Source organism: Eucyclogobius newberryi, unplaced genomic scaffold, assembly GCF_026437365.1.
Source record: "Eucyclogobius newberryi isolate DKJ021-1_F unplaced genomic scaffold, fEucNew1.0.hap1 SCAF_4, whole genome shotgun sequence".
In the NCBI taxonomy this organism is placed as follows: Eukaryota; Metazoa; Chordata; class Actinopteri; order Gobiiformes; family Gobiidae; genus Eucyclogobius; species Eucyclogobius newberryi.
The window spans coordinates 27,193,068-27,205,552 of NW_027316056.1; the positions used below are offsets into that span (position 1 = coordinate 27,193,068).

At 46.6% G+C, this 12,485-nt stretch overlaps 1 protein-coding gene across 1 annotated transcript; it reads right to left on the reverse strand.

Moving 5' to 3' along the window:
- Window positions 1–1,433: 1,433 nt before the first annotated feature.
- On the reverse strand, window positions 1,434–6,656 carry slc44a1a (solute carrier family 44 member 1a). The gene is made up of 16 exons (XM_072463126.1): window positions 6,547–6,656; window positions 6,379–6,465; window positions 5,479–5,621; window positions 4,905–5,041; window positions 4,609–4,702; window positions 4,356–4,525; window positions 4,030–4,119; window positions 3,814–3,956; window positions 3,549–3,735; window positions 2,839–3,007; window positions 2,558–2,714; window positions 2,406–2,489; window positions 2,200–2,337; window positions 1,884–2,120; window positions 1,720–1,800; window positions 1,434–1,638 (listed from the first exon to the last, which is right to left on the reverse strand). Exons 1-16 carry the CDS (start codon window positions 6,568–6,570, stop codon window positions 1,612–1,614), a joined length of 1,968 nt encoding a protein of 655 aa, XP_072319227.1. The 5' UTR covers window positions 6,571–6,656; the 3' UTR covers window positions 1,434–1,611.
- Between the last annotated feature and the right edge of the window lie 5,829 nt (window positions 6,657–12,485).

The window sequence follows — 12,485 nt, forward strand, 5'->3', positions numbered from 1 at the left end:
CTTTCAATAACTGACAGAATGGGAGTGGGCACTTCTTCCTAACAGTAATTTGATTATCCATGGAGCCTTGTGGAGAGTCCATTATAAGAGAGAATTTATGTAATTTAACCTTCACTTCATTTATCATTTTCACATACATACTACTTTTTCCCTTGGCATAACTTTGTCTAATTCTGACTTCAGTGCCATCTAACTGGGGCCTTCCTTAGTCTCATGACCATTGATATTTAACTCTCCTTTGCCTCATTTATTCAAGTTTCAACCAAAGAAATGGGGCAAAATCTGAATTTTTACACCAATTTTCAGTCAGATCAAGTTGTCTTGAAACAGATATTCCAACTCCACTCTGTATGTTATGTTTTGTATCCAATATGTCAACGAAATGAAGCCAGACATTTACACTTGGGTCTATCCATATTTCAGTTTCATGTCACAAATAAGTGCAAATTACCAGTATGCCAATTTAAAATATGAAATGCCTTAAAATTATACTAAACATTCCATGATGACAAACATGTAAACATTATTTTCTTGTATGTGTTGTTTTTCTCCTCACCCGCAGTCTTAAATGATACTAGTGTCTTTTGAGCACCCACTATATGGAGCTCAGGGTGATGGATTAATAAATACATGATAAATACACGTTCAAAAGCAGTTCAGCCTGTGATGTTTGACAGACGTGTGGTACAGCATCCTGCAAAGATGGCCTTAGTGTTGGTGTCGTTTTGTTCATGAACAAAGGCTTCCAGGAATGTCTTCTGTTAAGTACTGGGGAAGTGGTGCGGCTGGCCAGTGCCCACAGAGCAGCTTTCCTCTGGATTCCTGAGTTTTATGGAGGCAAACAGCGCAGTGCTTTCCCATCAATAAGCTCTAACTGCTTAGTGGCTGGGCACTTGCCTGGCCAATGGCTGACAGGAAAGAAACTACAGGGGATAAAGCAGGATCTATACATTAGAACACTGTAGTACACTCTACACACACACACTAGTTTATGGCACGTCAGTCTGTCTCCATAGTGACGAGTCAGCTACAAACCCCACTGGCAGTATTGTACAAAGCTTTTATAAAAGAGGAAAAAACAGTGACTGTATTTCTGAGAAGCTTTCAATCCAAATAATTATGTGAAACAGCAGAACAAATCTTCATATTCAAATTAAACTGAATATGTAAAGGGAAAGTTTCAACAATGCTCAATCTGATTACTTGTATAAAAAAAGGAAACTTGAAAAAGGATGTATTCATTCATGGGGCAGGATTTGCTGCCCTCTGGTGGCTAAACACGCACATTGGCCTCATTACAAGAAAAGAAAGATGTATACATGTTTTTGAATTTATTAAAAACATCAACAATTAGGAAATGTTCACTCAAGTTAACACGACATTATAAAAGCAAACATCTTAACAATGTTACACACAATAGTACAAAAAAAAAAAAAAAAACATCTCTTAGTGTCAACCTAGATCTGCAGCACCGAGTTTATAAAAGGCACAAAGGTAGTGTGGAATTGACTGTTATTATAATTGTTTTCCCTGAATTACATTTGTTACCTCTAAGCAGAAGATGCCTTTAGTGGTTTAGAATGTTTGTTTGGATGAATGACCTTCTTGACTTTATGCTCGTGTCCCTCCTCGACTTGTCTGCAAAGGGAAATATGAGGTCAGCTGGGGAACGACTGCTTCAAAATGAAAAGTATAAAGTGAATCATGTTGAGAACTTACCATGGACTCCATTTCTTTCCCATCAGCCTTTTCACCGCTCGGTTTGTACCCCATTCTTTTATTACTATTCTCAACAAACTCCTGCAGAGGCAAAAAAGGAGGATCATTATTACTTATTACTCCTCGAAAGCACTGTATGAGTTTACTTTTCGTGCGCGACTCACCATGAGGCTCTTATCCATGTAATATTCATGGCCGCGGCTGCCGTCGTTGTACTTGGTGTCCACGGCGAAGCACAGGAAGAGCACGTCCACCACGTTCTCGAAGACGGACAGGAAGCAGTGCGCCACCAGGAAGGCAAAGAGGCAAACTATGAGGAGCGGCAGGACCCACACCGTGTACTCCCTCTGGTAGTTCAGGGCCAGGACTCCGGCGAAGGCTGTGCACGACACGATAAGCACCTGGACACATACGAGAAAAAGCAAACTACGTGAGCGACGGCGACCGGCGAACCCACGCGCCATCGACCCGTGTGCGTACCTTTCCCAAGAAGAGGACAAAGTCGCCCACGGTGTTTATAGCGACCACGCGGAGGGCGTTTTCCACCAGGATGACGAAGGCGTCGCGGGCCGAGCTGCAGAAGTTGGTGCTGTTGATGGCCGTTGCGGTGTAAGCGTTCTGAAACGATAATGAAATGCAATGAGTGCGAGTTAAGAGTCGGAGAGTGAAGTCAGAGCGGGACTCACTTGATTCAGGTAAGCCAGACACTTCTCAAGACACCACAAGCAGCAGATACAAGATTTCAGCAGGCAGCGAGCGCAGGCGTTTTCCTGAGAACACGATTTGCGTTGAGCATGAAGCCCGACATTTCCATCCGCTTTCAAAATAAAACCCTCACCTTTCCTTTGAGCTGGTTGTGGATATACATGAGGATGAGACGCGGGATCTTTATCAGAGTGATGATGAAGGACCCTTTGGCCAACGTGCCCAGGTGGTACCGGAGCGTACGGCCCATCGCTTTGAGAATGGGGATGGACGTCATCTGCGATTTATTCCTTTAAAAACAACTTCAAATGTGATCTCGAAAGACTGGAGCCCGCACTCGACACGTTGTAATATACGATTGTGGATGCATACGGCGCACGTTTAATACTTTCAGTCAGCTCTGCCCGGTAATACCTGGTAAAGTAGTAGGTGACCACGGCTCCGGCTATTGACATCTGCTGAAAGGCCAGAATGAACTCACTGATCCAGATGAGACCCACCGCGTGATACCACACCATGTACTGCAGGGGCTGCTCCAGCTTGTATTCAACAAGGTTTGTAGAGTTGTTCTTGAGTGGCGTTCCTATCGAAGGAAATGTAAAATAATAGCCAATCGTCAATCGTTTCAGTGGCGCAAAGTGAAGTTATTTAACCGGCAAGACTAGATCATTAGAGGAACACCATTATTGACGCCAAACTGTGGAATCGTTCATTGGCAGTGTCTAATTGATTTCATAAAGCTGGTCAAATACTTAAAGAATGATGAACTTATGAATGATGAAATGAAGTGATTGTAAACAGATGGAGAAAACACACTTTTGAGATTCAATTGAAATGACTCATTTGTCACAATTGTCACATTTTGGTTCTAAAATTGTGGCAAGAAAAATAATCACGAATGAACCAAACCACATCCCTTTAACAGGCAAAGTCTAAACCAAAAAAAACATGAAAGAATTTGCTGCCGTAAAAGAAGAAGTGGGAGATGAAGAGAGAAGTTGTTCCTCCCACGTCACGAGACGAGCTAAATATTCGAAAAGTGGGAGACGTGTCGAGCTCAGACAAATGTCAAAATGTCACGAGAGATGGATTCAATCTTTTAAGTTTGGAAATTAACTCCTCACCTGCCGTCCCGAGAAAGAGCAGCACGGTGATCCAGTAGACCCAGAACAACATGAGGCTGAGAAAGGTCCAGAACGGCTGCAGCACCAGCAGCGGCAGGTGGAGGAAGACTTTCCCCGCCACGTGGAACAAAGCGATGGTGAGAGCCACGCGCTTCCTCATGAAGAACATCACGAGCAGGAGCACGACCTGGAGGAGACCGACACGTCACATAATATTATATACACAGAGCAATATTATATACACAGAAACCAGTAACAAACTCACTGTGAAAACTGTGGCTACGATGGAGTAAATGAGCAGCGCTTTCACGTTGTCCGCCGCCACTTCGTCCCCGAATATAGTCGTGGAATTGTTAGTTAGAGCCTTTCTGTGGTCGGCGTACAGCCACCAGAGGACGCCGGTTCCACCTGCAACAGAATCAGTTATAAACTTTTACAGACGGTGGAGTGTACATCGTTTTGTGTGTGTCGCTACGGTTACCTATGGAGCAAATAACCACCAGGATTGTCAAGATCCACACCAGCACTTTGGAGATGTAGCGGATCACGACCATCATGGCCAAGGACAACACTGCAGAAAAGAGAATAAAATATATGTATAATAATAGTAGTCGACACTTTTAATTCACACAGGACTTGATGGTTTGATTACACAGTAGACACTGGTTTATCTGGCGTCTTAGTTACAACACAGTCGTTTCCTGTTATTCTTGGGGACAAAAATAGCTCCAAAAAGTTGCCGTTTTGAGTTGTCTGCGCGCGAGGGAAGTGAGACATGTTAATGCGACAGAGAACGAGAGCACGTACCCAGCGCCAGAACGCAGAGGCCCATGATGATCTCCTTACTGGCCATGACCCCGGCGGCGACGCGGTGCAGGACGCTGTTGTCGCTGACGAACGTGACGAACGCCTGGACGAACTCGGCGTAGCAGGCGATCTCCACGGGGATGCAGCGGTTGAAGATCGGGACCGATTTGCTGCGATTTGGAGAAGAAGAAAATGCAAAAACAAACACAAAACAGACATGTATAATATTCATAATAACGACTTGGGTAGTGACCTGGCGTGCACGGGGAGCTTGGGACACTTTGTTTGCCGTTCGGCGTGACTGGTGTATCGTGACGGAGGGATGTCGTAGGTGCAAAGTTGAGATCCTGAGAAGAGTGAGAATAGAGATGTCAGAAGTTCAATTCAAGTCATGCAATTATTAAAAAAATACAACACAAATATAAGCAAAAACAAAAAATGAATAAAAGACGGAACAAAAACACCACTAAATACATAATTTGCATCATCGTTGCAATTCAAAGTGATCCGACAGCCATTAAAGATGTAACGTTGTGATGCGTTTCGTACCATTATTGAGCGCAAACTGTTTTATGTCATAGTAGGTCTGGAGCTGAGTCGAGGGGCACTGTGAGACGCACAGAGCGATCGACTTGATCTTCCTGTTGATCAGATCGAAGTTGCACGGCTCCAAGAAGAAAACGTATCTGACGGAGACAACAAAAAGACGTGATTTATTCGTCCAGAAAACGACACAAGTACGTTGGAACCCCGTCTTGACCGTGGCAGTCCGTGCAGCCCGAAATAAAGCGCGGTGACATTTACTACGCAGTCCGACAGAGCGCTCTTTGTGGCAGAAATGTCTTTTGTTCCAAGCAATCAGCCCGTCTTTTAAGCGTGACCCATTGTTTCAGCAGAGCCGGGTGACAAAACGCTCAAAACACGGCTTTTTTATAATGCTGCTCGGTCATGTCGAAATAAAAGAACTGCAACTTTGCTTTGTTTTTAGTAGATTTGCAGTTTTCTTGCGTTGCCAGGACCATGACAACGTAATCAAACGGCACGCATGGTTTTGCAGGATGAAAAATGTACACGTTTTAAGTCAAATGTGCAGGTAATTTGCATCTTGTACAAGAGAACTCGCCTGTTTTCCCTCATGTCGCGGCCGCTCAGCTCCACTCCATCGACCTTGGTGTTGCTCTGACCGCAGGTGTTGCCGTAGCTGTCGTATCCGGAGAGGAGTCTGGCTGCTGCCCCCGTGGCAACAGCGAAGCCGCAGATGCACAACTGCGAAAGACAAGAGCGTGAAAATGTGTCCTGTTCGTACATCGTTTGGAGCAAAGCCATAATGTGGTGGGTCCATGAGTAAAGCCGACGTGTCAAAGAGAAGCAAAGGAGACAAAAATGTGTAATAAACAGGTTGGATTTGTCTGTGTGGAGCTTGTAGGCCAGTTTCAAATCTCTACACAGAAATAGAGATAAGATGTATCGTCTCAAACTAGGAATGTGCTTCAGCAGAACAGTGCAACATGAAAGATTAAATAATGATACAGATAATAATACTACAAAGCAAAGCAAAATGTGGCTACTCTGAGGAATCTGAAGCTTTTTACAGTAACTAAAGAGTAGCTACATAATTCCATACACATTATTACTTCATATATTTGATGTATTCAGTACCTAGCAGTACATAAACAAAGAAAAACACATTGAATGAGAGAAAAGTGCGTCCAAACTTTTGACATAATAATAGCCATACATTCAAAATAAGTTCACAAACTGGCATAAGAACAAGTAAAATGCGTTTTAATTACAGTTGCTTTAGGGACTAATTTGACTGTATATTGTTGTATGTTTATTGCTCCGTTTTCTGTGTTTTTATCATTTTATTCTGTGCTTTTGTGAAGCACTTTGTGACTTCTGTCCGTGAAAGGTGCTAATACAAATAAAATGTACTTACTATAACGAGAAGTACAAGTGGAATCGCATGTGTTATTGTCGTTATCACGCGCTTTATCCCGTTGTTATGGCTGTAAACACTCACCATCCCCACACAGAACAGCGCGAAGAAGAGCAGCCATGGTATGTCCGTGCAGCTGCGGTCTTCCAGCGGTTTCCAGTCCCGTTTGCCCTGGAAAAAGCGACAAAAAAACCGTCAGATCGCCGCTACAAAAGTTTAGGATCGCGTGCTAACGTTCGCTAACTTTACTACCTCTTTACTCTGACAACAGCCCATTGTGCGCGACGAAAGTGCGACAACTCCGCACAAGACTCACTGTTTGCCGCAGGACCTAGGCTACGTTTGCAGTCATGTTCCCCTCTCTTTCGCTCAACACTTTACCAAAGTTAGCATTGTTTTGGGAAGTTGTTGTAACGCGTAGAACTCAGTAACATCTGCCCATAACGCGTATGGGCGACGGCAGGTAAACGCGGAAGTGGTCGTTAATGTGGCGGTGCTGCCTTCAAGTGTCCTCGGAATAAACAGCACTCAGAGAAGAACGCGAGAAGAACGCAGCTTTCGGACAAGTTTGGCAGTTTGAAGACATTTAACAAACGATATAATATTTTTGAGACACTTATTAGAAAATTTTAAGTATTCACACTCGCAAAAGAAAAAAAATAAAAGTGACACGCAGCACACACGTGTTGAGTTTGTCGCCCTCTACTGGTCGTATAAAGACTGGTCTCTTGCCTTTTACTGTCAAATCGACTTTTAAAAATGTAAAAAGATAAAATTCGCATATTTAAGCTATAAAAACAGGCTATGTTGTCTTCTTTCTGCTGCTGCAATTCTTTCAAAGTCTGTTTGTAAGGTAAGAGAAGACTTTTTTTTTAACATTCTAATTAATCTTTAATAATAACAGCGCTATGTTAACATCATAGAAACACGACCTATTATTCACTCCAAGCTAAATGGCAACAGCGTACTGACACTTTTTTTTTTAAAGCAAGAAGTTGTTGTTGTTGTTGTTGTTGTTGTTGTTGTTGTTGTTTTATGGCGGTTGACATCCGAGTGTTGCATTACCGCCAGACTTTATTCCTTAGACTTTGTCGTAGTCCTAAAAGTTCTTCTTCCAGTGCCTTGACTTCCAGTGCTTTGTCCTCAGACTCTGTCGTAGTCCGTAAAAGTACTCCTTCCATTGCTTTGGTGTTAAAAAGTCTACGCCGTGCGTCTACGAGCTGCCACTCGTAGACGCACGGCTACTTGTTGTTGTTGTTGTTGTTGTTTTATGGCGGTTGGCATCCGAGTGTTGCATTACCGCCAGACTTTATTCCTCAGACGTTTCGTAGTCCTCAGACTCTGTTGTTGTTGTTGTTGTTGTTGTTGTTTTATGGCGGTTGGCATCCAAGTGTTGCATTACCGCCAGACTTTATTCCTCAGACTTTGTCGTAGTCCTCAGACTCTGTCGTAGTCCGTAAAAGTACTCCTTCCATTGCTTTGGTGTTACAAAGCCCATGAGGTCATGATATGTCTTTGTGACTAGAATAGTTGTTGTTGTTTCAGAGACCAACACTTGGATGCCAACCGCCATAAAACAACAACAACAACAACAACAACCGGCTTTATTCCAGGGAGACTCTTCTTCATCTTCCTCTCCTTCTTTGACGTTCGGCGCTTCCACCGTACAGCTTTATTCTTTAGGCTTCATTCTATAGGCTTTAATATTTCCACTGATGTCGCTGCTTGGTAGCCGTGCATCTACGAGACTGGACGAGGACAGGAGACCACCCCCACCCCCATCTCGTCACTCTGATCACTCTGACTCCCCAAAAGAAGACCCCCATCACTCCGACTCCCATTTAGCGCCTTTAGCCTGTTTTCTATATCTGCCCAATCAAGCTCCTTTGTTCCAAGGAATCTCCCTGCAGCTTTAGCAATGATCCTGATCCTTTCAGTTCTGCTTTGAGTCTGAGCAGCACAGTTTACAACATCCACCATAAAGAGTACAAAATCCTCTCCATCCACAACCAGGGTATTCTCATTAATTCTGGAACCTGCACACTTGGGACCTCCACTCTTGAAACCTTCACACTTCTTGGGAGCCACGCTGGCCTTTCTCATTTCGCCCTGGCTGGGAGCAGCGCTGGCTCCCCTCTCTGTATTTACTCTAAACTCGTTACTTGAAACTTTCTTGACTGCATCTGCATAGGATATACCTTGAGAGACCTTTATTTTCTGCACCTCAGCAGCTCTTTTGCTAAACCTGCATCCCCCGAAGGCAGAGCTATGTTCTTCCCCACAGTTACAGCACTTCAGTTTTGCACCCACGTCACACTTCCCATACTCGTGGTCTCCTGCACATTTACCACATCTTTGCTTCCCTCTACAGACCGCTGCAATATGCCCAAAGCGCTGGCACTTAAAGCAACGCAGGGGCGGCGGAACATATGGCCTGACGCTATAGCACATGTACCCAATGAACACCTTACTAGGCAGGCACCTCCCTTCAAGTGTTACCATTACCGACAAGCTGTCACATCTTACCCCAAACCGGGTCACCTTCAAACGCCTAGCGTCCACCACCGTAACTCCAGTCAAATTCTCCTTAACTTCATCCACAGACGTCGCCGTAGGGACACCTACGATAACTCCTCTGACCGTGTTTCTTTCAGCATCAGACACAAGAATGTCCTTTCCACCCAGACGTTTAGTTCCAATCGCCTTCCGTTGCTGAGCCGCGTCCTTGCACACGACCAGCAGCGAGCCATCTCTAAGGACACTCGCACTCTTGATCACTCCCACAGCTACAGTTAGGCTCTTTGACAATGCCACTGAATTCCACTCCTTAAAGGATGCACTATCCTGTGCAAGCTTTATGATCACCTTACAGTCTCTGCTCTCACCCCGGATATCAATAGCTTCAGCCTCATCCTGCTGCTCATTCCCAGAACCCTCGGACGAGCTAAGGAACTTTTTACGTTTCCGGGCACGTGCAGGCAGAAAAGGCTGCTCCTCCACGCCGTCCAGAGCGTCTTCCATCCCCGATCCACTCTCCTCCGCCATCTCCCGTCTCTCCAGACCGGGTGTTGAGCAAGGTCTCCTCACAGTTTTAGTCCAGGGCTTGTTCTTCCTCAGACTGTTGTTTTATGGCGGTTGGCATCCGGGGTGGTCTCCTGTCCTCCCTCAGACTCTGTCGTAGTCGTAGTCCGTAAAAGTACTCCTCCCATCGCTTTGGCGTTACAAAGCCCATGAGGTCATGATGTGTTTTTGTGACTAGAATAGTTGTTGTGTCAGAGACCAACCGGCTTTATTCCAGGGAGACTCTTCTTCACCTTCCTCGCCCTCTTTGACGTTCGGTGCTTTGGAAGTACAAAGCCCATGAGATCATGGGACGTCTTTGTTGTTTTACAAAGCCCATGAGGTCATGGGACGTCTTTGTCGTTTTATCCTTTAGAAGTCCTTCTTCCATCACTTTGGCGTTTCTAGGCCCATGAAGTCCAAGCGCGTTAGAACATCCTCTTGCTCCTCATCCTCGGCTCAGTCTCCAACACCCCCCACCTCTATAAACGTTTACCCAGCCCTGTGCTACATAAGTAAGCAACCACAGCCTGACACAAACCCTGTGACTGGATCGCCAGAACGTTCCGCAGATTGAACTCCCGCCCATTATTCCGAAACCACAAGGCCAACCCGGCCCTTTCCCTATCATAAGCCTCACAGCAAATCAGCACATGCTCGACAGTCTCTGGCACCCGACAGTGACCACACAGACCGGTCGGATGTTTGCCTATCCTACTTAGTGACCAATTGAGTCCAGTATGGCCAATCCTCATGCGGGCGAAGGCCCTTTCCTCCCACGCGTTCCTGCCCATAGACCCGCAAGGACCCACACTACCCTGTATGTGATAGAGATGCCGTCCAGTAACACAGTGGCTCCAAAATTCCTGCCAAAGGCCGACCACATGACTCTTGATAACAGGCTTGATTTCAGATTTGCTTAACTCAACCGCCACATCAATTGATGGCCGCCGAAGGGAACGTTTAGCCAGTGCATCAGCCATTTCGTTACCATCCACCCCCACATGCGCAGGGACCCAAATGAAGGAAACCCTCACATCCTTCCTGGACAGGGAGAGCATCAGACAGAAGATGCCATTCAACACATCCTGTCTGCAATCCGATTTCCCAGATTTAATGCTTTGCAATGCAGAAAGGCTGTCAGAGGCCACCACAATGCCGCAACACTGCAAAGCAGATTCCGCCCATTCCAACGCCAACCGTATCGCTATAAGTTCCGACGTGAAAACAGAAAGGCGATCTGTCAACCTCTTCTTGACCGCTAGCCCCAGGTCAGGCACAAAATAAGCGGCGCCAGTACGCCCACTCTCAGGATCCCTAGACCCGTCGGTATAAATAAACACATCACCTGAGTGCTTATCGATGAGCGCTTGAACGGCAAACTGCGGTGCCCTCCCAGCGACTCCTCTAAGCTTGCCATGCAAGCTAACATCAACAGGAGCCGGGACAAACTTCCACGGAGCTATAGCAGACAAAGCCACCGACGGGCTCACACGCAGATCACCAACCCCCGCAAGCCGCGCCTTCGCATTTCCTACCTGGCTGAAAATCATACCGCCAGCCTCACTCTGCCCCCCATCAACCCTGAGAAAGTCCCTCACCGGGTGAGAGCTCGTATGACCTTGCACATTCACCCAGTAAGCCAACAGAAGTTCTAGCCTCCGGAGCCGTAACGGCAATTCCCCCAACTCAACCTGCAGCGCCGAGACAGGGGAGGTCCTAAAAGCCCTACAGCAGATGCGCAAGGCCTGGGCTTGCTCCACATCAAGCTTCTTTAAGTTAGTCTCAGCCGCAGACATGTAGGCTATACAGCCATAATCAATAGCCGCCCTCATGACGGCCCGATAAATACCCAGGAGCGACCTTCTGCTGGCCCCCCAGTCCTGGCCGGATAGACAACGAAGCAAGTTATTCACCCTTTTGCATTTACCACTGACCTCATCAATGTGCCGACGCCAACTAAGCCTCTCGTCAAAGGTGACCCCCAAGAACCTCACCTCCCTGACCTGTTCGAGCACCTGCCCATGCAGTCGAAGGGAGACGTCCCTATGTCCATTGAAGAAACAGATCACTTGAGACTTCCGTACGGACAGTTTAAACCCCCACTTCAGGGTCCACTGCTCCACCTGCTGTATTGCCCTTTGCAGTTTCGCCTCGTAAAACCGGAGATTCCTCCCTCTCACCCATAGAGCGCCATCGTCAGCATAAAGGCTCCTCCCAACAGACCCATCCACGTCGTCAAAGATGTCCTTAATCATAACATTGAACAAGATAGGGCTACACACACTCCCCTGCGGGATCCCATTCTCCACCCCATAGACCCCAGAGTAAGCAGCGCCCACTCTGGTTTGGATACGCCGGCCAGACAGAAAGCTCCGGACCCAGTTAAACAGTTTACCCTTCACACCACACTTCCGCAGCTTAATGAGGAGCCCATCCTTCCAAACCATATCGTACGCCTTCTCCACATCAAAGAGCACCGCAATAACCTTTTCTTTCTGAGCCCTGGCCAGCTGGATATCAGATTCCAAACACAACACGGAATCCATGGTGTTCCTGCCCCTACGGAAACCACTCTGGTGCGCGGGAAGCAAACCCTGACTCTCCAAGAAGTAATCCAACCGCTCGGTAACCATGCGCTCCATCGTTTTCCCGAGCTGCGACGTCAAGGCAATCGGCCTATAACTTGAAGGGTCAGACGCTGGCCTACCCGGCTTCAGAACCGGCACCACCGTAGACTGTTTCCACGCAGATGGAACACAACCTGAATCCCAAACACGGTTGAAAAGACCCAGGACTAGCCCAAGCGTGTCATCAGTCAAATGAGAGAGCATGTCATAGCACACCTCATCTTTACCCGGGGCTGTCTGTTTCGCCTTAGAAAGTGCTCTCCTTAGCTCAAACAAACTAAACGGAAGGTCAAGGTCATCTTGAGTCGAAGACTGGTGCCCAATCAGCTCAGAATTCTGGGCCAAAGTACTCTCCCTGTAGTGCCTTTCCGCAGGTGAGAGATTGTCAGAGCTGTGCACCGACACAAAGGTGCTGGCCAACAGTTCAGCTTTGTCAACGTCGCTGACTGCTTCAACACCATTCAGTATTAGGACCGGGGTCCCACGACGGCGCTCAACCCC